Source organism: Terrapene carolina, unplaced genomic scaffold (genome assembly GCF_002925995.2).
Source record: "Terrapene carolina triunguis isolate 2854851 unplaced genomic scaffold, T_m_triunguis-2.0 Scaffold58, whole genome shotgun sequence".
NCBI lineage: Eukaryota > Metazoa > Chordata > Testudines > Emydidae > Terrapene > Terrapene triunguis.
In genome coordinates this window covers 51,625,878-51,649,017 of record NW_020664409.1, presented here as the reverse complement: position 1 = coordinate 51,649,017, position 23,140 = coordinate 51,625,878, and the positions used below count along the sequence as shown (strand labels likewise).

General features: G+C 46.3%; 1 protein-coding gene across 1 annotated transcript in view; it reads right to left on the bottom strand.

The window, feature by feature from the left end:
- The window catches only part of RAB2A (RAB2A, member RAS oncogene family), a 79,127-nt gene extending 56,670 nt beyond the window's left edge, over positions 1-22,457 (bottom strand). The window contains exon 1 of the mRNA XM_024198451.2: positions 22,139-22,457. Coding sequence (XP_024054219.1) covers positions 22,139-22,184 — 46 coding nt within the window. The 5' untranslated portion in view covers positions 22,185-22,457. The remainder of the gene's footprint in view (positions 1-22,138) is intronic.
- Positions 22,458-23,140: the final 683 nt, after the last annotated feature.

Genomic DNA, 23,140 nt, shown 5'->3' with positions numbered 1-23,140 from the left:
AATGTGAACGGCACTTTGCCCTCTCAGTACCCTAGAAATAGTTTCTCTATCACTTCCACTTGTACTTTTACCTTTCGCTCTTCCATATCCCTTCCTTCATGCTGCTTACATATTGCCAGATACATGCCTGCTACCTTTAAAATGTGGCCAGAATAATCTGATTATCAACATACCAAACAGAGAAAAAGCAGAGCACACCAGGAACTCCAATCCTACGGTGATTTTCAGTGTGTCTGGGATAGCGATCCTGGCGGTGGGGGCAGAACAGAGGGAATGTAATTGAACAGCCTACATGAATGTGACGGCAAAATCACTAACACTCTTACAAGATTTTGTTGCATTATGGCAGAACAAGGCCATAAGAATGACACCACAAAGTAGAAGGTCCAGAAAAAAAATGCACTTAAGTTATATAAAGACATAACTTCATCAGCAGACACAGCTGCTGCCTGCCAACAGTGTAGAACACTGACCTTTCAGCTTCCTTTAAGTTTTACACACTTCTAGGAAATGTGGTATTTTGCTTTAGTTACATAATTCAGCTAGTTATAATCAAAAATATCAGGAGGATGTAAATAGGTTTGTGAAAAACTGAGGCAAATTTAAATGTAAGAGGAATGAAGTCTCTCAGAAAGGGATAGAGGGGGACAGTTAAGAGGCAAAAACAACAAGGAGTCTGGTGGCACCTTAAAGACTAACAGATTTATTTGGGCATAAGCTTTCGTGGGTAAAAACCTCACTTCTTCAGATGCATAGAGTGAAAGTTACAGATGCAGGCATTATATACTGACACATGGAGAGCAGGGAGTTACTTCGCAAGTGGAGAACCAGTGTTGACAGGGCCAATTCAATCAGGGTGGATGTAGTACACTCCCAGTAATAGATGAGGAGGTGTCAATTCCAGGAGAGGAAAAGCTGCTTCTGTACTGAGCCAGTCACTCCCAGTCACTATTCAAGCCCAGATTAATGGTGTTAAATTTGCAAATGAATTTTAGTTCTGCTGTTTCTCTTTGAAGTCTGTTTCTGAAGTTTTTTTGTTCAATGATAGTGACTTTTAAATCTGTAATAGAATGACCAGGGAGATTGAAGTGTTCACTTACTGGCTTATGTATGTTACCATTCCTGAGGTCCGATTTGTGTCCATTTATTCTTTTGTGGAGGGACTGTCCGGTTTGGTGGCGATACAGCCCCACACCGTACATTCCTTTGCAAATTTGAAAGTCCCCTTCCTGTTTGCTCCGTGATACGTGCAGTGGTCTCAGCGCATCTTTCCAGGTGGCCATGCCTGCTCCACGCACCAGGCGATCCCCCACTTGGAGCAATGCCGAGCTGCTGGACCTCATTGGCATTTTGGGAGAGGAGGTTGTGCAGTCCCAGCTGCGCTCCAGCTGTTGGAATTAGGATACCTATACACAGATTTCATGATGCATGATAGAAAGGGGCCATGACTGGGACACATTGCAGTGTAGGGTAAAAGCTGCCGGTTCTACAAAGAGCTGGACGCGATACTTGGTGGCGACCCCACCTCCACTGCGAAGGACCCTGTGGATACTTTGCTGGCTCGCGTGCCAGTTGAGAATGGACCGAGACAGGAGGAGGAAATCTTGGACGAAGAGAGAGAAGAGGACCCAGAGGCAGAGGATGACTCGCAGGCCAGAGATGCATGCAACCAGGAGCTCTTTTCTACCCCGGAGGAGCCTAGCTACTTACAGCAGTCGGATCTTGACGAAGTGCGAACAGGAGAGGAGGCCTCTGGTAAGTGGATCTGATTTTGTGAATTGCTGAAGCAAGTTGTTGGGGATAGGAGGGTTGCAGAAAGCAGGCTTGTATCCCACCACATGCACAGTCTGAGTGGCAGAACAGGCTGGTGATAGACTCCCTCACTTCATGGGAATCTCCCTCAAAGATCTCCAGGAAACTCCTGCGGAGATACTGGGCAATCCGCTGCCACTGATTCCTCAGCAGTGCTGCTTTGTTTCTTGCCCCATTAACGGTAACTTTCCCGTGTCACTGTGCCATCACGGGGGACAGATGGGAGAACAGTTGCTGTACACAGGAGAGCCACACAGGTGCCAGGGCGGAAACCGGAGGCTTGGAGAAGACCCTCCCCTTGATTCCCTGCTCACCCTCAGCAGCGAGATATCTTCCATAATGATCATCTCCTGTGGAAAGTGTGTGAATAGGAATGATTATTAGGCCCCCCTACAGTGCTGGCTCTCCCCAAGAGCCACGTGCCCAGTGTACAGCAGGGTACAGGAAGAGTGATTTACACTGCCCCTGTGGCTACTCACCATTTTGGGGGTCTTGTGGCTCATGTGTGCTTGCCTGGGGTCAGCCAGTTAGTGACAGGTGTGAGAGCACTGGCTGTGTTTTAAAGCACTGAATCTGTGTTTTCTGTGTTGCAAACAATATTGCTTCTGTAAAATGTTGCATTTAAACTTCACAGAGATGACCTTGGGAGCCGAGCCTCCCTCTTTGTTATCTGCAGCAGAATGGCTGTGCAGAATTAGAAAGCGGCCAAAAAGAACTAAGGAGGGCTTTCTCCGTGAGGTTATGATGCACTCCGCCACCAAGAAAAAGGAGTTGAAGGAGTGGCGGGACAGCGAGACGAGGGACCAAAAGTAGAACGTGGAACACTAGAAAGAAGCCACAGAGCGGCTCTTAAACGTTATGGAGCGCCAAGTGGACACGCTTCAGCCGAGAAGCGTGCTGCTTGCCAGGAGCTAGGATTCACGATGTGACGGAGAGACTGCCGAGACTCATCAAGCCCTCTGATTGCTACGCCTTCCTGCTTCTCCTCGTGGGCACCAATGATACTGCCAAGAATGAACTTGAGCAGATCACTGCAGACTACATGGCTCTGGGAAGAAGGATAAAGGAGTTTGAGGGGCAAGTGGTGTTCTCGTCCATCCTCCCTGTGGAAGGAAAAGGCCTGGGTAGAGACTGTCGAATAGTGGAAGTCAACGAATAGCTACGCAGGTGGTGTTGGAGAGAAGGCTTTGGATTCTTTGACCATGGGATGGTGTTCCAAGAAGGAGTGCTAGGCAGAGACGGGCTCCACCTAATGAAGAGAGGGAAGAGCATCTTCACAAGCAGGCTGGCTAACCTAGTGAGGAGGGCTTTAAACTAGGTTCACCGGGGAAAGGAGACCCCCACCTACCTCAGGGCTTTGAAGTGGGATACCGGAAGGAAGCACGAGCAGGAGAGTGCAAGAGGGGAGGACTCCTGACTCATACTGAGAAAGCGGGACGATCAGCAAGTTATCGTAAGCGCCTATACACAAATGCAAGAAGCCTGGGAAACAAGCAGGGAGAACTGGAAGTCCTGGCACATTCAAGGAACTATGATGTGATTGGAATAACAGAGACTTGGTGGGATAACTGACATGACCGGAGTACTGTCATGGATGGATATAAACTGTTCAGGAAGGACAGGCAGGGCAGAAAAGGTGGGGGACTTGCATTGTATGTAAGAGAGCAGTATGACTGCTCAGAGCTCTGGTATGAAACTGCAGAAAAGCCTGAGAGTCTCTGGATTAAGTTTAGAAGTGTGAGCAGCAAGGGTGATGTCGTGGTGGGAGTCTGCTATAGACCACCAGACCAGGGGGATGAGGTGGACGAGGCTTTCTTCCGGCAACTAACAGAAGTTACTAGATCAGAGGCTTGGTTCTCATGGGAGACTTCAATCACCCTGATCTCTGCTGGGAGAGCAATACACAAACAATCCAGGAAGTTTTTGGAAAATGTAGGGGACAATTTCCTGGTGCAAGTGCTGGAGGAACCAACTAGGGGCAGAGCTCTTCTTGACCTGCTGCTCACAAACAGCGAAGAATTAGTAGGGGAAGCAAAAGTGGACGGGAACCTGGGAGGCAGTGACCATGAGATGGTCCAGTTCAGGATCCTGACACAAGGAAGAAAGGAGAGCAGCAGAATACGGACCCTGGACTTCAGAAATGCAGACTTTGACTCCCTCAGGGAACTGATGGGCAGGATCCTCTGGGAGAATAACATGAGGGGGGAAGGAGTCCAGGAGAACTGGCTGTATTTTAAAGAATCCTTATTGAGGTTGCAGGAACAAATCATCCCGATGTGTAGAAAGAATAGCAAATATGGCAGGCGACCAGCTTGGCTTAACAGTGAAATCCTTGCTGATCTTAAACACAAAAAAGACGCTTGCAAGAAGTGGAAGACTGGACAAATGACCAAGGAGGAGTATAAAAATATTGCTCAGGCATGCAGGAGTGAAATCAGGAAGGACAAAGCACATGTGGAGTTGCAGCTAGCAAGAGATGTTAAGAGTAATAAGAAGGGTTGCTTCAGGTATGTAAGCAACAAGAAGAAAGTCAAGGAAAGCGTGGGCCCCTTACTGAATGAGGGAGACAACCTATTGACAGAGGATGTGGAAAAAGCTAATGTACTCAATGCTTTTTTTGCCTCTGTCTTCACGAACAAGGTCAGCTCTCACACTACTGCACTGGGCAGCACAGCATAGGGAAAAAGGTGACCAGCCCTCTGTGGAGAAAGAAGTGGTTCGGGACTATTTAGAAAAGCTGGACAAGCACAAGTCCACGGGGCTGGATGCGCTGCATCCGAGGGTGCTAACAGAGTTAGCGGATGTGATTGCAGAGCCATTAGCCATTATCTTTGAAAACTCATGGTGATCAGGGGAGGTCCCGGATGACTGGAAAAAGGCTAATGTAGTGCCCATCTTTAAAAAAGGGAAGGAGGAGGATCCAGGAACTACAGACCAGTCAGCCTCATCTTAGTCCCTGGAAAAATCATGGAGCAGGTCCTCAAGGAATCAATTCTGAAGCACTTAGAGGAGAGGAAAGGGATCAGGAACAGTCAGCATGGATTCACCAAGGGCAAGTCATACCTGACTAACCTAATTGCCTTCTATGACAAGATAGCTGGCTCTGTGGATAAGGGGAAAGCAGTGGACGTGTTATTCCTTGACTTTAGCAATGCTTTTGTTAGTGTCTCCCACAGTGTTCTTGACAGCAAGTTAAAGTAGTATGGGCTGGATGAATGGACTAAAAGGTGGATAGAAAGTTCGCTAAATCGACGGGCTCAACGGGTAGTGATCAATGGCTCCATGTCTAGTTGGCAGCCGGTATCAAACGGCGTGCCCCAAGGGTCGGTCCTGGGGCCGGTTTTGTTCAATATCTTCATTAATGAGCTGGAGGATGGCATGGACTGCACCCTCAGCAAGTTTGCAGATGACACTAAACTGGGAGGAGTGGTAGATATGCTGGAGGGTAGAGATAGGATACAGAGGGACATAGACAAATTAGAGGATTGGGCCAAAAGAAATCTAACAAGGTTCAATAAGGACAAGTGCAGAGTCCTGCACTTAAGACAGAAGAATCCCCTGCACTGCTACAGACTAGGGACCGAATGGCTAGGCAGCAGTTCTGCAGAAAAGCACCTAGGGGTTACAGTGGATGAGAAGCTGGATATGAGTCAACAGCGTGCCCTTGTTGCCAAGAAGGCTAACAGCATTTTGGGCTGTATAAGTAGGGGCATTGCCAGCAGATCAAGGGACGTGATCATTCCTCTCTATTCTGCATTGGTGAGGCCTCATCTGGAGTACTGTGTCCAGTTTTGGGCCCAAAACTACAAGAAGGATGTGGAAAAATTGGAAATAGTCCAGTGGAGGGCAACAAAAATGACTAGGGGGCTGGAGCACGACTTATGAGGAGAGGCTGAGGGAACTGGGATTGCTTAGTCTGCAGAAGAGAAGAATGAGGGGGGATTTGATAGCTGCTTTCAACTACCTGAAAGGGGGTTCCAAAGAGGACGGATCTAGACTGTTCTCAGTGGTACCAGATGACAGAACAAGGAGTAACGGTCTCAAGTTGCAGTGGGGGAGGTTCAGGTTGGATATTAGGAAAAACTTTTTCATTAGGAGGGTGGTGAAGCACTGGAATGAGTTACCTAGGAGGTGATGGAATCTCCTTCCTTAGAGGTTTTTAAGGTCAGGCTTGACAAAGCCCTGGCTGCGATGATTTAGTTGGGGATTGGTCCTGCTTTGAGCAGGGGGTTGGACTAGATGACCTCCTGAGGTCCCTTCCAACCCTGATATTCTATGATACTAGCTCTTCAAACCGAGCAGCTCCACATCCGCCCGCCCCTGCAGCCGCTGCCGCAAAACTCTTTCCCATGCACCCCACACACTATTATCAACCTCCTGGCTCCACTCTCTACCCACAGCATTCCACTCCTCCCTCCTCACAGTCCAGCACTGTAGACTCCCACTACCCACTGCACTCAACAGCCATCCCTCTGCAGTTTGGCCCTGCTCAAGTACAGCACTCACTGCATTGTATTCCAAAGGAGAGGGTTGAGTATGATCCCTGGACATACACAAATCTGTAGCCGTCCCGGGACCCCTCCTCCTTTTAAGACCTTCCCTTCCCCCATCCCCTTGTTGCTGATCATTGTTTTAATTTAACTCTCTCCTCTGGTTGTTGTCTTTCAATAAAAGAATTGTGTTTGTTTGCTTTCACTTAATAGAATAAAGATTGTTTTCAAAAAGAACACTGCAAAGCAACATATAATAACGTTAAGCCCCCTTCTTGCATCATGTGCACCAATCACCTCCTAGCATTACAAACACTGCAATCCTGGGCATTGCAACCAATATCAGTGGCTTTTAGCTTCAAATTGCTGCCTCAAGGCATCCCTGTTCCTTATGGCCCCACACTGTGCCCCTCTAATAGCCCTGGTCTCTGGCTGTTCAAACTCAGCCTCCAGGCGCTGAGCCTCTGCGGTCGAGCCGAGTGAAGCTTTCACCCATCCCTTCACAAATATTATGAAGTGTACGGCACACGGCTATAAGCATGGGAATATCGTCATCGGCCACATCCAGCTTCCCATACAGGTATCGCCAGTGGGCTTTTAAACAGCCAAAAACACACTCAACAATCATTCTGCACTTGCGCAGCCTGTTGTTGAACCACTTCTTGCTGCTGTCAAGTTGCCTCATGTATGGCTTCGTAAGCCACAGCGTTAAGGGGTAGGTGGGGTCTCCCAGGATCACAATGGGCATTTCGACTTCCCCTACTGCAGAGGTGGGCAAATTACAACCCGCAGGACCCTCCTGTCCGGCCCCTGAGCTCCTGGCCCAGGAGGCTAGTCCCTGGACCCTCCCCCTGCAGCCTCAGCTCACTGCGCCACCGGCGCAATGCTCTGGGAGGCAGGGCTGCGACCTCTTGCCGGGCAGTGCAGCTGCAGAGCCGCGGCCTGACCCGGTGCTCTATGCTGCACGGTGGCGTGGCTGGCTCTAGCCGGGCAGTGCGGCTGTAGCGCCGCCAGCCACCGGTGCTCCAGGCAGCGCAGTAAGTGGGCAGGGAGCAGAGGGGTTGGATAGAGGGCAGGGAAGTTCAGGGTGATGGTCACGGGTTGGGGGTGTGGATAGGGGTCGGGCGGTCCGAGGGCAGGGAACAGGGGTGTTGAATGGGGGTAGGGGTCCTTGGGGGACAGTCAGGAAGGGGGGGTTGGATGGGGTGGCGGGGGTAGTCAGGGACAGGGGTTCCAGGAGTGGTCAGGGGACAGGGAGCGGGGGGGGGGCAGGGGTTCCGGGGGGGATGTCAGGGGGCAAGAAGCAGTCGGATAGGGGGCGGGGCCAGGCCACACCTGGCTGTTTGGGGAGGCACAGCCTCCCATAACCAGCCCTCCATACAATTTTGGAAACCCAATGTGGCCCTCAGGCCAAAAAGTTTGCCTGCCCCTGCCCTACGATGATCTTCTGGTCTGGGAAGGAAGTCCCTGCTTGCAGCTTCTTGAACAGACCACTGTTCCGAAAGATGCGTGCGTCATACACCTTTCCGGACCAGCCTGCGTTAATGTCTGTGAAATGCCTACGGTGATCCACAAGTGCCTGGAGAACCATTGAGAAATACCCCTTGCGATTAATGTACTCCGTGGCTAGGTGATCTGGTGCCAGAATTGGAATGTGCGTGCCATCTATCGCCTCTCCGCGGTTAGGGAAGCCCATTTGTACAAAGCCATCCACAATGTCATGCACACTGCCCAGAGTCACGGTCTTTTGGAGCAGGATGCGATTAATGGCCCTGCACACTTCCATCAACACGACTTCAATGGTTGACTTTCCCACTCCTAACTGGTTAGCGACCGATTGGTAGGAGTCTGGAGTAGCCACCTTCCACAGTGCAATCGCCACGCGCTTCTCCAGCGACAGGGCAGTTCTCATTCTCATGTCCTAGCACCGCAGGGCTGGGGCGAGCTCATCATGTGAAAGTTCTGCAGCCACTGCTCGTTATCCCAGATGTGCATCACCATGTGATCCTACCATTCAGTGCTTGTTTCCCAAGCCCCAAAGCGGTGTTCCACTGTGGTCAGCACCTCCGTGAATGCCACGAGCAATCTTGTGTCATAGCTGCTACGTGTGGCGAGATCAATGTCACTCCTCTTGCTTTTGTAGTTTAAGGAATAACTCCATTGCCACTCGTGACGTGTTGATCAGAGCGAGCAGCATACTGATCAGTTGTTCGGGATCTATTCCTGCAGCCCGAAAGAGGCAGGGTGCGCAGTACACAAACCGTTGAAAATTGGCGCCAAATGCAGACGGAAGCACAGGGATTGCTGGGATGCGAAGCAATGCATCACGGGGCATTGGGATAGGACCCAGGATGCTCCGTGACCCCCTCCACCTTCCCACAACTCTTAGCAGCAAAAGAGAAAGAGGTGCTCTGTGGGATAGCTGCCCAGAGTGCACCACTCCGAATAGCGCTGCAAGTGCTGCAAGAGTGAACACGCTATTGCGCAGGCAGCTGTCAGTGTGAAAACATAACAGTGATTTTCCTTCTGCGCTCTCTTGAGTGGCACTGTAACTTTGCCAGTGTAGACGTGCCCTAACAAAACTCCGGTTAGTTCCACTCTTGCTATTCAAAACCCTGTGGACAGCAGTGAAACTGTCAAAAATCACATCAATCACAAGAGTGAAATGCGTGCAAGGAAACTATTTAAAAACACCATAATATAGGCTCAAACTAAACACATATCCCAAATAAAAAAAAAAAAAAAACCCAGTAAGAGCAGCAAAAAATGCAATCATAGCTAAACAACAGAGTAAACAAGGCGATTAAAGGCAAAAAGGTATCCTTTAAAAATTTAAAATTATATACTACTGAAGAAAATAGAAAGGAACAAACCCTGGCAAGTCAAGCATAAAAGTATAATTAGGCAGGCCAAAGAAGAATTTGAGGAGCAAATAGCAAAAGACACGAAAACTAAAAACAAAATAAAAAAAAAAAACTTTTGAAGTACACCAGAAGCAGGAAGCCTGCCAAACAATCAGTGAGGGCACTGGACGATAAAGGTGCTAACGGAGAACTTAAGGAAGACAAGGCCATTGAGAAGCTAAATGAAATCTTTGCATCGGTCTTCATTGCAGAGTATGTGAGAGAGATTCCCATACCTGAATCATTCTTTTTAAGAGACAATCCTGAGGAACTGTCCCAAATTGAGGTGTCAATACAGGAAATTTTGGAACAAAATGATTAAACAATAATGAGTCACCAGGACCAGATAGTATGCACCCAAGAGTTCTGAAGGAACTCAAATGTGAAATCACAGAACTAACAACTATGTTATATAACCTATTGTTTAAATCAGCCCTTGTATCAGATGACCAGCAGATAACTAATGTAATTCCGGTTTTTAAAAAAGGCTCCAAAGGCAATTCTGGCAATCACAGGCCAGTAGGCCTAACTTCAGTAACAAGCAAATTAGCTGAAACTACAGTACACAGAATTATCAGACACATAGATTAACATGATATGTTGGGGAAGAGTCAACATGGCTTTTATAAAGGGAAATCATGCCTCACCAATCTATTAGAATTCTTTGAGAGTGTCAACAGGTGTGATTCAATTGATATAATGTACCTGGACTTTCAGAAAACCTGTCATAAGGTCCCACACCAAAAGCTCTTAAACAAAGTAAGCAGTCACGGGACAAGACAGAAGGTCCTCTCATGGATCAGTAACTGGTTAAAAGATAGGAAAGAGAGGGTAGGAACAAATGGTCCATTTTTAAACTACAAAGTGATAAATGGGATCTGTACTGGGACCAGTGCTGTTCAACATGTTCATAAATGATCTGGAAAAAGAGTAAACAGTGCAGATGACACTAACTTATTCAAGATCATTAAGTCCAAAGCTGACTGCGAATAATTACAAAAGGATCTCACAAAACTGGCTGACTGGGCAACAAAATGGCAGATGAAATTCAGTGTTGATAAGTGCAAAGTAGTGCACACTGGAAAACAATCCAAACTGTACATACAAACTATACAAATGATGGGTTCTAAATTAGCTGCTACCACCCAAGAAAGATCTTGGAGTCATCATGGATAGTTCTCGGAGAACATCTGCTCAATATCCAGCGGCAGTCAAAAAAACTAACAATATTAGGAACCATTAGGAAAGAGAAACTAAGATAGAAAATATCAGAATGCCATGCCTTGAATGTAATCTAAACATTGTAGCATTACAGATGCTCCCCGATTTACGCAAGCGTTCTGTTCCGGAGCACCTTGCGTAAGTCAAATTTTGCGTAAGTCGGGAACGTATACCCGACAATTACGCACACAAAAAAAAGCTTACGGAACTTATTCCGTAAGTGCGGATTTGTGTAAATCGGGTTTTCGTAACCCGGGGAGTGTCTGTAATCTATCCCATAAAGACAAGAATGTGAAACTACTAGCGTGCATTTTTATTGTCAAACTGATTGAAAGGCAAAACACCAAACGCATAACACCAACCGCATAAATAGTGAAAAGTAAATGAGTTTTCAACATAGTCATTCCATTTTAATAACAGGAAATTTTAGAGGTGACGTATCCACCCCCCATTCCATGTGTTTCTCTGAAGTATAAAGAAAACATGAAAGGTTGGTGGGAGGAGGGGGCCCTACTTGTTTTGATGGAAGCCTTGGAGACATCGTTTGTTCTGCCACCTCAACTAAAAGGGCAAGTGTGCTGAATCTTCAGCCAAGACTTCCTTTTTTACCATATTAGTCATTCAATCAAGTAAGTGTTAAAAAAATAAAAAAACAAAATGTTAAAGTCTGACTAAAAATCTCTTTCCCTCAACTGCTGTTTCCATTCTTGGCTCTTGTGGAGACATCTGACTAGCTCTCCAGTCAGAGTATTCTAGACTACACTGTACCTAAATTTACAATGTAAAACAAGCAGAAAACACTTAAAAAACAGCCTTTTAGGTGTCTGCCCTTTTTTGTTTATGATGTATATCAGTGGTGGGCAACCTGTTCTGGCCGCAAGACAGTTTGTTTACATTGACCGTCCACAGGCACGGCTGCCCGCAGCTCCCAGTGGCTGCTGTTCGCCGTTCTCCGCCAACGGTATGATATGGTATTTTTGGTACAGAGGGGGTGGGGGCTTCCTGCAGCCGGGGGAGGTTTCTGGAGTTGATCTGACCCAGCCCGGCTGCTCTGTGCAGGGGAGGGGGAACTCCATTTCTGACATCGTCCTCCTCCTCCCCCTCTCCCCTCAGCTGGGACTAATGTCCCTGGGCAGCTGAGGCATCCACAGAACCCCCTTCCTTCCCTCCCCCACAGTGACTTATCTCTCCCCTGCCTGTGCTGCTCGGCAGGGGTGAATGAGCACTGTTGCGGCTTCTCTTTGCTTCCCCACAGAAACCATTTTTCTGCAGGGAAGCAAAGAGCATCTATGAGGGGCGGAGCGGGGCAGAGTTTCTGCACGCGCACAGTGGTGCAGAATTCCCCCAGGAGTAACAATACCATCAACTCTATGGAAAGGACACTGGACAAGTGGAAATCCACAGAAATGAAGCATTTCTTCTCTAAAGATATACAAGTAATTCTCTTCTCTCAAGAAAATAAACCAATTTCAGTGGATTCCTCATCCTCAAGATTAAAGTCTACACTACGTTAATAATTACTTTGCTACAGTTACGCCTAGATGCCCCAGCTTAGATCAGGCCCCATTATGCTAGGCACTATTCAGATGCAGAGTAAAAAACAGTTGCTACCCCGTAGATGGACAAGACAAAAGATGGGGAAAAAAGTATTTTTATAGATAGGAAACAGACACCGAGATTTGAGTGACTTATCCACGGTCACACACTGAGTCTGTAGCAGAGCCAGGAACTGAACACAGATCTCCCGAGTCCCAGCCCAGAGTCTTAACTACAAGACAGTCCTTCCTCTCATTATCAGCATTTATGTTAGTAAGTGACACACATAATTAAAGTTGCACAAGCGTTTCTATTCTGAGGGATCACTTACATTTTCAACTGCTCATAGTTTAAAAAAAAAAATCAAAGTTTGAACAAAAGTAGAGTAAAAATATACCATATTCTATAGATCGATCGATCGATACTTTTTTTGGGGGGGGGAGGAGGGGAACAGAAATAGTGAAAGATCAATGAAAAAAAAAAAAAACAACTGAATTTGAATAAGACGGTCTATGGGGCATATGCGCCTTTCTGTTGTCCGGGAAAAGTTAACTGTGATTTTTGAAAATCATAAAGGTTTTTAAGAAGGATGTTGCACATACTCACTAGATAAGTGGGGTGGGAAACCTGCAGCCCATCAGGATAATCTCATTGAGGGCCACGAGACATTTTGCTGATGTTGACTGTCCGCAGGCACAGCCCCCTGCAGCTCCCAGTGGCAGGTACGTGCTGGCCGCTGCTTCCCGCATCTCCTATTGGCCAGGAATGGCGAACCGAGGCCACTGGGAGCTGCAGGGAGACGTGCCAGCAGACGGTCAACATCAGCAAAATGTCTCGAAGCCCATCACAAGCTGCTCACCACTGCACTAGATTTTATAATACACATAAGAACATAAGAATGGCCATAATGGGTCAGACCAAAGGTCCATCCAGCCCAGTATCCTGTCTTCCGACAGTGGCCAATGCCAGATGCCCCAGAGGGAGTGAACCTAACAGGTAATAATTAAGTGATCTCTCTCCTGTCATCCATCTCCATCCTTTGACAAACAGAGGCTAGGGACACCATTCCTTACCCATCCTGGCTAATAGCCATTAATGGACTTAACCTCCATGAATTTATCTAGTTCTCTTTTAAACCCTGTTATAGTCCTAGCCTTCACAACCTCCTCAGGCAAGGAGTTCCACAGGCTGCCTGTATGCTGTGTGAAGAACTTCCTTTTATTTGTTTTAAACCTGCTGCCCATTAATTTCATTTGGTGGCCCCTAGTTCTTATATTATGGGAACAAGTAAATAACTTTTCCTTATTCACTTTCTCCATACCACTCCTGATTTTATATACCTCTATCATATCCCCCCTTAGTCTCCTCTTTTCCAAGCTGAAAAGTCCTAGCCTCTTTAATCTCTCCTCCTATGGGACCCATTCCAAACCCCTAATCATTTTAGTTGCCCTTCTCTGAACCTTTTCTAATGCCAATACACCTCTACCCCGATATAACGTGACCCGATATAACATGAATTCGGATACAACGCGGTAAAGCAGTGCTCCGGGGGGCGGGGCTGCGCACTCCAGTGGATCAAAGCAAGATCGATATAACGTGGTTTCACCTATAACGCAGTAAGATTTTTTGGCTCCCGAGGACAGCGTTATATCGAGGTAGAGGTGTATATCTTTTTTGAGATGTGGAGACCACATCTGTACGCAGTATTCAAGATGTGGGCATACCGTGGATTTATATAAGGGCAATAAGATATTCTCCGTCTTATTCTCTATCCCTTTTTGAATGATTCCTAACATCCTGTTTGCTTTTTTGACTGCTGCTGCACACTGTGTGGACGTCTTCAGAGAACTATCCACTATGACACCAAGTTCTCTTTCCTGATTAGTTGTAGCTAAATTTGCCCCCATCATACTGTATGTATAGTTGGGGTTATTTTTTCCAAAGTGCATTACTTTACATTTATCCACATTAAATTTCATTTTCTCCCTTGTCCACATGTTTGTTGACCCCTTCAAAGAACTCTAATAGATTAGTAAGACATGATTTCCCTTTACAGAAACCATGTTGACTTTTGCCCAACAATTTATGTTCTTCTATTTGTCTGACAATTTTATTCTTTACTATTGTTGCAACTAATTTGCCCGGTACTGACGTTAAACTTACCGGTCTGTAATTGCAGGTATCACCTCTAGAACCCTTTTTAAATATTGGCCTTACATTAGCTATCTTATAGTCATTGGGTACAGAAGCTGATTTAAAGGACAGATTACAAACCATAGTTAATAACTCCGCAATTTCACATTTGAGTTCTTTCAGAACTCTTGGGTGAATGCCATCTGGTCCCTGTTAAGTTTATCAATTAATTCCAAAACCTCCTCTAGTGACACTTCAATCTGTGACAATTCCTCAGATTTGTCACCTACAAAGGACGGCTCAGGTTTGGGAATCTCCCTAACATCCTAAGCCGTGAAGACCGAAGCAAAGAATTCGTTTAGTTTCTCCGCAATGACTTTATCGTCTTTAAGTGCTCCTTTTGTATCTCAATCGTCCAGGAGCCCCACTGGTTGTTTAGCAGGCTTCCTGCTTCTGATGTACTTAAAAAACATTTTGTTATTACCTTTTGAGTTTTTGGCTAGCTGTTCTTCAAACTCTTTTTTGGCTTTTTTATTACATTTTTACACTTAATTTGGCAGTGTTTATGCTCCTTTCTATTTACCTCACTAGGCTTGGACTTCCACTTTTTAAAAAGATGCCTCTTTATCTCTCACTGCTTCTTTTACATGGTTGTTAAGCCACAGTGGCTCTTTTTTAGTTCTTTTACTGTGTTTTTTTAATTTGGGGTATACATTTAAGCTGGGCCTCTATTATGGTGTCTTTGAAAAGTGCCCATACAGCTTGCAGGGATTTCACTCTAGTCACTGTACCTTTTAATTTCTGTTTAACTAACCTCCTCATTTTTTCATGGTTCCCCTTTCTGAAATTAAATGCCACAGTGTTGGGCTGTTGAGGTGTTCTTCCCAGCACAGGAATGTTAAATGTTATTATATTATGGTCACTATTGCCAAGCGGTCCTGTTATAGTTACCTTTTGGACCAGATCTTGCGCTCCACTCAGGTCTAAATCAACAATTGCCTCTCCCCTTGTGGATGCCTGTACCAGCTGCTCGAACAAGCAGTCATTTAAAGTATCAAGAAATTTTGTTTCTGCATTTCATCCTGAGGTGACATGTACCCAGTCAATATGGGGATAATTGAAATCCCCCACTATTATTGAGTTCTTTATTTTGATAGCCTCTCTAATCTCCCTTAGCATTTCATCATCACTATCACTGTCCTGGTCAGGTGGTCGATAGTAGATCCCTAGTGTTATATTCTTATTAGAGCATGGAATTACTATCCCTAGAGATTCTATAGAACATGTGGATTCATTTAAGATTTTTACTTCATTTGATTCTACATTTTCTGTCACATATAGTGCCACTCTCTCCCCCTGTCCCCCACCACACCACACGACCTGTTCTGTCCTTCCGATATATTTTGTACCCCGGAATGACTGTGTCCCATTGATTGTCCCCACTCCACCAGGTTTCTGTGATGCCTATTATATCAATATCCTCCTTTAACACAAGTCACTCTAGTTCACCCATCTTATTATTTAGACTTCTAGCATTTGTGTACAAGTACTTTAAAAAACTTGTCACTGTTTGTTTGTTTGCCCTTTTCTGACATGTCAGATTCTTTTTTATGTGAATGTTTCTCGTCTGATCTAGCCCATACTTTATCCTCTTCCATCCTCTCCTCCTGACTAAAACCTAGAGAATCTCTATCAATAGGCTCTCCTCTTAAGAGAAGACTCTCTCCGATCCACATGCTCCTCTGCAGCAATCGGCTTTCCCCCATCTCTTAACGTTAAAAAGCTTGCAGAGCAGTTTTTAAACTAAGTGCCAGCAGTCTGGATCCACTTTGGTTTAGGTGGAGCCCATCCTTCCTGTACAGGCTCCCCCTATCCCAAAAGTTTCCCCAGTTTCTAATAAATCTAAACCCCTCCTCTCTACACCATCGTCTCATCCACGCATTGAGACTCTGAAGCTCTGCCTGCCTACCTGGCCCTGCGCGTGGAACTGGAAGCATTTCTGAGAATGCTACCATAGAGGTCCTGGATTTCAGTCTCTTTCCTATAGCAGCCTAAATTTGGCCTCCAGGACGTCTCTCATACCCTTTCCTATGTCATTGGTACCTACATGTACCACGACCACCGGCTCCTCCCCAGCACTACACATAAGTCTATCTAGATGCCTCGAGAGAGCCGCAACTTTCTCACCAGGCAGGCAAGTCACCATACGGTTCTCCCGGTCATCACAAACCCAGCTATGTTTCTAATGATCAAATCTCCCATTACTAACACCTGCCTTTTCCTAATGACTGGAGTTCCCTCCCCCCGGAGAGGTAACCTCAGTGCGAGAGGATACCCCAACATCATCTGGAAAGAGGGTCCCAACTATGGGAAGGTTTCCTTCTACTCCCGTTGACTGCTCTCCTTCCTTGAGCCTTTCATCCTCCTTAACAGCGCAGGAGCTGTCTGACCGGAGTTGGGACAAATCTATAGTGTCCCGGAAAGCCTCATCAACATACCTCTGCCTCCCTTAGCTCCTCCAGTTCCGCCACCCCGGCCTCCAAAGCCTGTACGTGGTCTCTGAGGACCAGGAGCTCCTTGCACCGAATGCACACATACGCTACACGGTAGGTAATCATACATGCTACACTGAGTGCAGTAAACAGGATAGCCTCACTCTGCTGCTGGGCTTCTGCCTGCATTCTCTCCTACAGCTACCTGGGTTAATGATAGGGTTTTTGTTTAAATCATGAAGTTTTGATTATAGTTTAGTTTAAAGGCTTTAAAGATTGGCAAGTATACCTTGCCCCCTTCCCACTCCCCTTCCAAACTCCCTGTTAGTGGTCCCTGTTCGCAAACCACCTCCTAGTGGTTTGTCAACATTCTACACAAATATTGTTTAAGCAAATTTGAACGAAGCTATGCAGATCTCAAATGAGAATTAGTGCAGAAAAGTGTGCAAGGAACAAGATAAAGTCTTTTGCCTTATTAACCGCCCAGCTAGATTGGGTATAAAATTTTGTGGGGTTTACCCTAAGACCTCAAATGAACATTAAGTTTGCAAAATGAAGCAGTCAAAAGTCAGGACATAGCAAAGATAAGGTGGCCTACCCAAACTTAACTTTGCCCTCTTGTATGTATATACGACACAATCTTTAATTACATAATCACATAAGACCAAGAATTAGGCAGGGCTATATAGTGAATTGTTCCAAGATGCAGAGCATGCCTGCCACATTTGTTGCAGTTGTATTGTGGATACAAGAGGTTGAGAACAATCCACGGATAATATGCTAGACCGGAACCCAGAAAAAACATGTTCTATCCCTGCCTCTGCAACAGACTCCCCATGCAACGTGGGAGTCAATTTTCCTGTGCCTCATTTAAGCATCTGTAAAATGATGATTGCATTTCATGACCTCACAGGGGTGTCACGAGAATAGATTCATTAGTGTTTGTGAGGCAGCAAACTATATGGCCCAGCAGTGTTTGGATGGTATGTTATAATAATGCATGGGGCCACAGGGAACAATGAGGACAAAAAAAAATATTGAACAGCTGTCTTATTCATTCAGCACTGTTATTTTGTATGTGAAATGAAGCAGAGGTCCTGGGGAAAAACAGTATGTGATCTTGTAATAAATTACTATCATAATACATAAAAACAAAGGGGCAGATTTAAAATTGCACAGGCCTTAACTCTGTTATTTCCTAATTGGTGTGCTCTTCACTTTGTTGCCATAACATTATTTTAATGTTGTTATACATATTTGGTTAAGACACATCCTGAAGGGGGCAACAATTGAGATATCCTGAGTTCCTGATTAATTCAAGATAGAGACCAACAGTTTGGACACACCTTGCCAAGAAAGAAAGTAAACCTGAGCTCTTGTTTATAAGCCAAATCTAAACAATAATGCTTGGTTACATACTAAGAGATGACTACTTGGCATCACTGAAATCTATTGAACAGACTTGAGGCTGGCAGCTGAAGCATATTCAATCATGTTCTTGAGTAGTCTCCCAGTAGTCCCTCAATAATGAGGGCAGAAGGAAACTTCAACTAACCTTATACCTTGCAGTTCTAGAGTCAGACCCTGAATTCAAGGCAACAGTCTTGGTTTGTTCCCTAAACTCTCCTGCCTGCCTACAACTACTTCCTCCTCCCAGTCTCTGCTTCTCTTTGTCTCTGTCCCATAGTATGTATAACTTCAAATGTGCTGAAACATCATTTCTTTTCCTCTTCTGAACAAGTAAAAAGTACTTAATCAGGTAGCAGTCTTTGTATTGCCTCTTTTAGAAAGAGAGAAAACAAAACTTTCAAAGACTACCAAACAAAACAGTTTATAAAAAACACTAAACAGACTTTAAACAAAACCAGATTAGTAGTGTTATCTTCATGAAAAGTAGATTTCCAGTACAATTGCTGAAACTTGGTCTACACTTAAAAGTTATGTCAGCAGGTACGTCCATCAGGGGTGTGAAAAAACCACACCCTGGATCAACATAGCTATGCCGACAAAACCTCTAGTGTAGACACAGTCATATTGATGGTAGAGGACTTTTGTCAATGTAGCAAACGTCATCCAGGGAGGTCGATGACATTTCTACACCAACAGAAAACTCTTGCTGGCATGGGCCACGTCTTTACTAAGGAGCTACACACGCACAGCTATGCCAGTATGGGTTCTGGAGTGAGACATAACCTGAGATACCCATAGTCCCAAGCTCCTTATTAGCTTGCACTTCCTCTCCTGTGCTCCAGGCTGGCTTTCTGTGAGGCTAATGCGCTCTAGGTGTTGCATGATCCTCCTAGCTAACTCTTGCTTCCTTGCATAGAAACCAGGAGGCCCCCAATGCTTTCTAACCTGGTCACTTATCTGGAACGCAGAGAGATAGTATAACCTCTCACAGCCCCAAATGGAATGAAGCTTGACATGATGCTCAAGTTACAAAACTGTCAGGCTGCAAGAGAAAGATAGAAACATCTGTAAACAGCTGCTGATCGTCTTGGTAACAGGATATCCTATTTTTTGTATTTGATGTTAAAAAGTTGGGTGGACTCCAGGATTTCAATTAACCTATTGATAAAAGTGAAGGGACCTTCAAGCTTATGGCGGGGGAGGGGAGAAGTACCTTTCTAGGATGAATGACTCTATAAGATGGGACTCCATCACCACATTTGGAAGGAATTCACAACGTATCCACAGAACCTTGAAAGGATTAGTGTAAGATGATCAATCACTACGACACATTATGCACTGTAAGATGAAGTCACTGCCATCAGGAAAATAACCTTTCTACATGAGGAACTTGACACCTGTGTTACATGTAAACTTAAAAGGAGTTTCTTCATCTTAATCGGGTCTGATTTAATATGTGCACGTTAAAAGGAGCTGTTCAATAGTTTTCTTTTAAAAATGCATCAGGCCCCTCATGCATTGACATGGAGTGCAGAGAAACTAGTCTATGTTTGATGTGTCCATGATGCATCCTGTGTCACAGATTCAAATGTAAAACAACCAAAACAGAACACTATTTAATAACCACCTGCCAGTTTAAAAGTCTGATTGAAATAATCTTATACAGAGCGCTTAGTTATCCATTAATATAGAATGGAATGTTTTTATTTTACCTTAAACTTTTACTACCTGCTTCGCAGTTCGTGGTCTACTGCTAGCTAATTCAACATATTTGAAAACCGAATCTAAGTATTTCTAGAATGCTGTAAAATAGAGGCCCATTTCCTCTAGTGATTGCTGTTTAGAAGCAATGACACTTTAAGTATCTCTTTTGAAAAATGACTAAAAATTACATCATAGGGTTCCATGCTTGCTGCCTCACTTATTCCAGATAAAATCGGTTCAGTTTTATAAATACGTTGTCTTTTCCTAGCTCCCAGTCCTTCAAACACAACCTGGGATCTGAAAGCGTAGATATATTATTTTTGGCATGTGCCTCACCCACAACAGAAACTCTGCAACTGGACATTAACAATTCTATCTAAGATACGATCTAGAACAGAATCCATATCACTCTACCAAAGCTGTTACTGTCTGAAGCTAACAGAAGCAAGAAGTCACTAGAGTAAGCAGAACACAAACGGATGAGACCGGCTGAGTAAGAAGTGCCAGTTTTACAGTTAATTTTCTGTAGCTGCAATTTAATTTTTTTTTTTTTAAAAGCACTTATGATACCTGCACTTAAGTGAATAAAAGCACTCGGCATGATGATTCAGATCAGAGACATGCAGTATTGGTATAACTGCATACCATTTTTGTTACTACTTGCATAACCTGCTTTCCGTTATGAAGTAATGAGCAATGGAGAGCAACTTAATTTTAATCTTTTGATAGGGTTCAGTAACGTCTTCCTTTAACTTTTCTTTCTACAGCACACTGAAAAATAATTGCCGAATCACCATCCAACTCTGAAGACTCTACATGGAAATCCTTGAAATAATCTCTGGATCAGTATGAAAATACTAGTGCAGATAAGCCAGTTCCTTGATGCCATACTAGAATTCTTGAAGTGTTCACAAGAGGTCTAAACACAAACTCACAAAAGATTTTCCACAATAAACTTATTTTAGCCATTTACAGAAATATGGCTCTCCTTCCTTTACGGGCGGAACCCCTCATTTTAAAAGCAAATTTATTTTAGCCATGATTTGTCTCCTTTATAAGCTTCCATCAGAAATTCTGAATCCTGAAACTGAAATTATAAGAAGTAGTTTTAAATTAATAACTTGTTTCCTTCACATGTGTATTTTCCTCCATCTTAGAGTTTTGTCATATTGTGCCACATTCAGCATTTAAAGTTAAAACAGACTCAGGCTCGGGTGAGCTCAGGCTTCAGTCCCCCCTTCTGGGGTCGTGTAGTAATTTTAATTGTCAGAAGGGGGTTGCAGTGCGATAAAGTTTGAGAATCCCTGGTCTAAATGCCTTTTTATATTCGGTAAAGTATTTTAGAGCACTTACATGTTTGTTAAAATATCAAAGAAAATCTTGCCAGGTAGATACACCATAGATTTTTTAAAAAAAGTTAGCCATGACTATAGTGAAATCAAATCAAGATATGATACCTTACACCAAATAATTTTGTGGAGTTTTGATTAGCTTTAGGCCCTGCCCACACTGGGGAGGAAAGCACATTAACTTGGGAAGCTTGATTTTAACACCTGTGGCTAGCTGTTTTCAGCCTTAGCATAGAGAGCGGCCTCATATATTAAGGCCTCTCAAAGCTAGAGATGAACCCACACTGGCCACAGCAGGGCCACTGGGCTATGGGAAGGAGCAAGGGTGTGCCTGACCAAGAGAAAGGGACCAAGTCAGACGGTGACCTGGCAGAAGGCAACATTTGAAGTCTATAATTAGGGACATTTGGTGACAGAAGCAGAGGTGCATTTTAGCTTCCCTCCAAGTAGCTGGACTAGGCACTTATTGGTGCCAGATGGAGAAAATAACGTGCCTGGTTAAATGGCTGGTTTCCATGGTGGCCTGGCACGGAGGTTACACTGCATGTGGGGGGCTAGTAGCCTTAAGCGCCTTGGCTCTCGCACATGGAGGCTCGTTGGGGCAGGGGCCTTGCCACACGCTTCTGCAAGGCCCCTGGGAGCCGAACAGCATCAGCCAACACCTGAGCCCCGTGAAGGCAGCTCCCCTGTCGTATGTTTCCGGCGTGACACCCTTCCCGCCCCAAGCACTCGGGTCCCCAGCGCCCCAGGCCTGACCCCGGTCGGGCCGCCTCCCCACCACGAAGGGCCGGGCCCGGAGCAGCCAGGCCCTGCACAAGCCTCGGACAGACAGCAGGCCCCAGCGACTGGCACCGCGAGCTCTGGCGGGGCTAGGACAGCCGAGTGCGGGGCTGATCAGCACAGGCCAGAGCCACGTCGGGCGGGGCCCTCTGCCGAGCGCAGGGCGGGGGAAGTCACCACGTCGGCGACGCCACCACTGCGGAAATGGGTCAGCCGGGGTCGGGCTTAGCGCGGACGTTCTCGCTTTCCCCGCCTCGCAACCCTCCCCCATTTCCGCAGTACAGGTCTCCGCTCCCCTGCCCTCTTACCTGTGTCCCCAATGATGATATATTTGAAGAGATACGCGTAGGCCATGGCCGCCCAATCCCCGCCGCCTCTCGGACTCTCGCTCGCTCGCTCCTCAGTGACGCGCGCTCTCCCCCCACCCCCGCTGTCAGGGCTCGCGCTGCGGAGAGTTGCAAACCGTTAGCGGCCACCAACTGACCCCTCTTCTCAAGCGCTCCGTGCGCTTTCCCCCCTCTTGAGCTGCTCGGCGTCCGGAGGCGGCAACCCGCAAGAGCAGGAACAATAACAGGCAGCGGCGGCAGCAGCCCGAACCCTTCAGCAACGTCACGCAAGGCAACCTCCTCCGCCCCGCCCCCGCCGACCCGGAAGCGCTGAGGCAGCCGGTACTTGGGGAGGGCCCGTATGACAGGCAGCTCTTACCCCTGCCCCGCCCGCGAGGAGTCCTGCGCCTGCCTGAGGCTAGGAGAGAAAAGCTCCTGTGGCGGCTTCCCCCCAGTGCCCGAGGGAAGAGAGAGTCCTTCGGGCGGGCCTCCGTGACTGAGGCAGGTGCCCTGTGGCATATCCGGGGACTGGGGTCGGGAGCTAGGCTGTGGTGCCCTCCCGCCCTGTGGCGTACCCGGCGCTGCCATGCGCTGTGCATGGGACGAGCGTGGCAGCCCCCTCCCGTGGGTGCAGGGAAGGGGCCGTGGATGTCAGTGTCCCCCCCTCTCGGGAAGGTCACTGTTTGGTCTGACGGCTAAGATCCGTTATGGGATATTGTTGTTTGTATTGCTGCCGCGGCCTAGGACACTGTGCGTGGGCCAGGACCCCGCCGTGCTGGCCAAACACAGACCAAAAAGATGGTTCTTGCCCCAGAGTGGCTACACGCTATGGCCTGGTCGACACCTAAAGCTTAGGTCAACCTCGCTCCAGCGCTCAGGGCTGTGAAAACTCTATGCCCTGCGTGATGTAGGTGGGCGATCGACCCCCCACTGTACACACAGCTAGGCTGCTGGCGCATTTTTCCCCTCAAGGGGGTGGATTTA